Genomic DNA, 5,501 nt, shown 5'->3' with positions numbered 1-5,501 from the left:
GCTGGCCCTCCCCGGGAAGAGCGCGGAGGGGGCGGAGCCAAGGTGGGTGCAGGGGAGGTGGGCATCTCCACGCAGGGCGCCACCCGCAACGCAGCGGATCCAGGAGAGGGCTCTACAGACCAGAGAGGTCAAGGAAAGGTACCCAAAGAGGCATGTCCAGCATTTACACAGCACGATGAAAAATACGTTATATTTTACACGTAGGTCGTTTTTGAAGTGCATTTGCTGGAAAACGGATGTTGCTGTGATGCAACAGTGCCAAGAACTGCGCTTTGAAAGCAATGATTCCTTGACAAATATTTCCCCCTTGATTCCTGACAAAGATGTAAAATCCAGTATCAAAAAAAATCTTCAGAGGTGAGAGCAAGGATTAAGAAAAGGGGCTGTGTTACGTAGTCTGCAAAACTCATCTCATTTTCCTCATACTTTCTGTAATGCCAGTAGCAACATAGTTGTACAATGGTTGAATTTTGCACAACTAGACACATTTTTGAAATGTGAAATACTGGGAAGTTATTCTTTGATAGCTATAAATAATCTACTTGATGCATGGAGGGAGTAGGTACTTTTTTTCTTTTTTTTTACAATGCCTGCAATTTGAAAATTTATTTTAATTTATTAGTCTAGAGATGCCAATTGGCTTTGATGCCAATGCTGATGGCTGCCAGAGCCAGTGACTTCAAAGTAAAAAACATGTCTAATTTCCATTACTAAGGCACATAATGGCTAGTACAAAGGTGTTATTAAAATGAGCAATAACATATTGTATAAAAGCAGGAGATAAGTCTTATTTTAAAAAACTTTTTCTCCTCGGGACCAGTAGTTAGTGTAATGGCTATGTTGCTGGACTCCCACGTAGTCGACCGCGGTTCGAGTCCCGGACCCGGTGGCTTAAACTCATGTCGGGCGCGTGTGCGTGCGTGCCCCAGATCCCAAGAGGAAAATGGAGGAGAAGGGACTGCGGCGTGGACATCCCCCCTGGGGGGTGATTTCTCGCTTTCTGTCTGTTTCTGTCTGGCGAGCACATGCGCCCTATAGCAAAAACCTCTCCAAAAAAAAAAAACAAAAAAACTTTTCTCCTCCAAATCTTCAAGGGTTCCTCCTAATGTAGTTGTGAAAGTGATTACCAAAAACAACCTAAGTTAAACAAGATTAATTTCCTCTAAATGTGGTGCTAGTGCTATAATATACTGCATAAATGTGTACATATACAATTTTTCTAAAAAGTTCATACTGATAATGCAATATGACAGGGGCTGTTTTCTTACACTATTTGTATCCTTAAAAATTCTAGACTCTGGGACAGAAGGTGGCATGGTTAGGGGCACTGGACTCCCACAGGGCTGACAGCGGTTCAAGTCCTTGACCTGGCAGCTTGCTTTTCATTTTTCCCTCTTTCTCTCTCTGTGTCTCTCTCTGGTCAAGTTAAAGTAATAATAGTAATGACCATAAATAAAATTAAATGAAAAATAATTCTTAAAAAAATTCTAGACTCTTATCAATCATTTTCCTATTTCCAAAGATTCAACATTAACTTGAAACTGTTATGTCCAGTAATAATTTGTGCATGAATAAACTGCAATTATAGGTATATGAAGTAGCTGCTAAGTGAAAGGACATTACCTGGTAATTTGACAGGAAAAGAGTCCACAGACAGTCTGTAAACCAATTAAACATAAACATCTGATGCACATTTTCTACTGAAAGAAAAGCAAGGGAAAGAAGAGAAAGGAAAACTTTAAAGTTCCCAAATCTACAAGCAATTTTTACCATTAACTGCACTGTACAGTACTTTCATTTTATTATTCAGAAGTTATATAAAAGTGTTTTTCAGGATTCCCTGGGAAGAAATACTTTAGCATATGTATATAATTTCTAAGAGTTACTCTAATTACATTAGTCCTTTGGACATGAAATAAAAATGACTTTTAAAAATTATCAGTTCAGATCCAAATATTTTTCACTTGTTACATTTGATTAAAAAAAAAAAAAAAAAAAAGCTGAAAGCAAAGAATGGATGTTATGTGGACCTGAGGTGGGTACAGAAAAACCAGGGGCCTAGAGGTAGAAACTCAGGCTTTATACTATTGGTAAGGAGGAGCTTATAGAAAAGCTAACATTTAAAGTGTTGTTAAAATACAAACTTCTTTGCTGAAATCCAATTATCTTTGATTCTCAGTTAAATTATCAACAAAAATCCCAACTGTGATAAAGAAATGGGCACAAGTGGTCCCTTAAAGTGCTAAATGAATTTCTGAAATTCTCAGGAAAGACAGGGTCTGAAACATTGTGAATTGCTATCTATCTTACAATGAAAAGACTTTTTATCATTATCGTGTATCGATATTAAGGCTTTAAGGTTTATGGGGAAAATCTCTATAAATTTTTCTCCATGTTTTTATAAATACAATGGTTATTGTGTATCGATATTAGGCTTTAAGGTTTACGGGGAAAATCTCTATGAATTTTTCTCCTAGTTTTTATAAATTCAATGGTTTCTTTAAATTTAGGTTCAGAAATTCTCAAGGTAAAGAAAAACAGCTCTAATATTGTTAAGTCATAGGTAAAATGTAACTATTACGTTGTTTACCACCACTGTCATTTTGTTCTAGTGATAGACCCATCTTTAAAAATGTCAGGAAATCAAAGTCTCAAAACTCTTCCTTACCCTTTTCAGTATTAAATATATAAAAATGATCTATTAGTGAGTTCTAGAATCTTAATGCCTTAATGCTGTCTGGGACCTTAGAGGTCTTTAGTCAATTCTCTACTCTATCAAGGTAGAAATCTCTCATTATATTATACTTTTAATACCAGGCTCTTCTGCCTATGTTTAAACACCTCCAAAGACTCCATGTATCTCACAAAGAGGCTGCTCTTTTCAAAAACTGGCTCAAATGTCTGGAGCATTCTTCCTTTGATTTAACCAGAACTCCACCTCCTTGTCACTTCCATCTACTACCCTTAGTTCTTCAGCATTCTGGATTAAACCAAGGTATATCTTCTGCATATTCAAATACACTCAATGTTTAAAGGGTTAATACACACACAAAAATCTGTAAAGCCCACTGATACTAGAAGAGCTTAAAAGAAAATAGAGCTAAAGACATGAGAAAACTCATCATTAACCTGTTTATATTTATTATATTATTTATTAATGTGATATCCAAAACAGTGATTGTTAGAATTGTGTAGTAAAATGTTTTAACTAAAAAGTGTGGTTAATCCCAATTTCATGTAGTTTGTGTGGTTAATGTCCCCAAACTATATTTTGTAAAGTATCACTATACAAAGCCTGAATAAATGCCTCTTTAGCTCCTATTCCCCACCTAAAGGTCTCCTTATCTTCAAGCAAACTAACAATTTTTTCACATTAACCTACTCAAAGCTGCCATTATATAAGGAAATTATTTTAAAACGAATGTAACAAATCCTTCATTCAAAATTTATTATGCAATTTCATAGAGGCTATAAGGCATACACACGCACACAATCCCCTAAAGTTATTATTTTGCTGTTAATAAAAGCATTTAAGGTCACAATTGTAATTCAACCATTACCTTAAACTAACCAATAAATAAACTCTGGCAATTTACATGTACCTAAAAAAATAGAACCTTTTATTCAATAGTAACACTTCAGTCAAATACAAGTAGGATATACCTATACTATATAAACATATCTGTTACATAACTCAAAATGGTACTCTCAAAATGCACCATAAAAATACCTATAGTAATTTAAGCTCTGGAGTTTATAGCACATCCAAAACTCTCAAATTCTATATTTAACAATTGTCAGGGTCTATAAGCCCCTTTTGAGATTGTTTTGTAAACTATTTTCTAAAGAATTTATTTAAAGGTGACAGCTTGTACCACTATACCATATCTTCATGATGTGGAGGTAAAATTTCATGGAAAATTACTAATTTGGTTGAAAATACCTCAATACCAAAAGACTTGACCTATTTTTTAAACCAACATTTTAGATAAGTGTAGCTGACCTTTACTTTAGTAGGCAGAATGCAGGTTTCAAAGCAGCAAAGCAGTACATCTGAAAGCTCCACATTTATGCAGCAATCAGCAGCATCTTTTTGTTAGTTTTTTTTTTAATTATTATTAATGCCACCCTAAAACATTAATGTAGCCTTTTCCTTCTTCAAAGAATAACTTTGATGTTTCTTTTCATAATTTTTAGTTTTATCCAGTGGTCTTATTTTAACAGAATATTACAAACTGATGCATTTACACTTCTTACATTATTGACATTTTTATCTCACCCAAATTCTGGAAATTATTGGCCCATCAGCAGTTCGCAAACACTGGATATGTAACAGTAACATAATATTTATATTACTTGAGGGAGTTTGGCTTCCATCCCTTAAACTCCAAGTGTGCCCCTGCCTACCAGCATCACATCCGTCTTGTCTGCATTGAACCTCAACCAGTTGGTTCTTAACCACGTCCGAAACTCAGCCAGGCACTGGGAGAATCGAGCCACCACACCATCTGGATCAAAGGAAAGAGAGCCTCAGTAGCAACCAGACAGAAACGATACCACAGCTCACCATTCACCCTATCTCACATTTTTAAGATGGATGAGAATTAGGACAAGGATTCCGTAACAATTTTAAGAAAACATATATAAGGGTCGAGTCATGCAATTTGTGGCCTATGGTAAAGATAAAATAAAAATAAAAGCGACCCAATATATAGGTTGCCTGATTTCAACCAATTGGAGAAGGCTGGTCAACACAGGGTCTTTCGGCTAAGCCGCCTCGGTAGCCAGGGTGGTCTTTTAATTGCTTAAGTTTCTCTGCAGAATTACAGTTTTAGCGTTGTTGGAGGCTTTAAGGTAAACTGAAGCCCAGAGAAGGGTAATGACTCGCCCAAGGTCACGCAGCATGCAAGGACCACAGACAGGCTCCAGGCCAGGGACCTCTCTCCACTACAAGCTGAAAGAACAAGGCCGCTCAAAGGGGGCAGGTTCTGTCTTGAGATCCTCCCACGCGCCGGGTGGATCTCGTTCCTTCACAATAATGCCCTCTCCGAGACTCACTCTCTCTCCCCCTAGTCGCTTCCTCCGAACACGGCAGGTTAGCCCAGGACCCTGCTTCCCTAGAAGGACTGCAGCGCAAGCATCCCCGGGCTGGGAGCACAGCTGCGGAAAATACACGGGGAAAGAGGCGGAGTCACGGGGGGGGTAATCGGCTTAGCCCCACCCCGACCCGGATCGAGGGCCGACAGAATGGGGCGGAAGCGAACGGGGCGAGGCGAACTCACTCCGCAGCGGACTCCCGGCGCGCCGCAGCCGCCGGGGAAGATCCGCGCCGCCGCCACCGCTAAGGCAAAGAGATGGAGTTAGGAGGGGGTGGGCGGCGGAGGAGGGCTGCGCATGCGCCTCGAAACGGGCGCCGCTCGCCGCGGCCAGCGAGCCTGGCGCGTTCCCTGGCAGCTCCTCCCCGGAAGTCAGGGGTCTTCCGGGCGGTCCTCCGCGGTGGG

The 5,501-nt window shown here is 39.3% G+C and overlaps 1 protein-coding gene across 2 annotated transcripts in view; it reads right to left on the bottom strand.

Moving 5' to 3' along the window:
- MIER1 (MIER1 transcriptional regulator) overlaps nucleotides 1-5,501 on the bottom strand; it is a 71,266-nt gene that overhangs the window by 65,499 nt on the left and 266 nt on the right. The window contains exons 2-3 of one of the 2 annotated variants that reach the window (XM_027769438.1): nucleotides 4,408-4,529; nucleotides 1,624-1,697 (exon numbers count right to left, since the gene is read on the bottom strand). In XM_027769438.1, coding sequence (XP_027625239.1) covers nucleotides 1,624-1,697; nucleotides 4,408-4,529 — 196 coding nt within the window. The remainder of the gene's footprint in view (nucleotides 1-1,623; nucleotides 1,698-4,407; nucleotides 4,530-5,501) is intronic. The other variant, XM_027769439.1, reaches the window with a different exon arrangement.

This window comes from Tupaia chinensis, unplaced genomic scaffold (genome assembly GCF_000334495.1).
Source record: "Tupaia chinensis unplaced genomic scaffold, TupChi_1.0 Scaffold149502_1, whole genome shotgun sequence".
Taxonomy (NCBI): Eukaryota; Metazoa; Chordata; class Mammalia; order Scandentia; family Tupaiidae; genus Tupaia; species Tupaia belangeri.
Note: the sequence above shows the minus strand (reverse complement) of the source record. Positions and strands in the feature narration are given on the sequence as shown.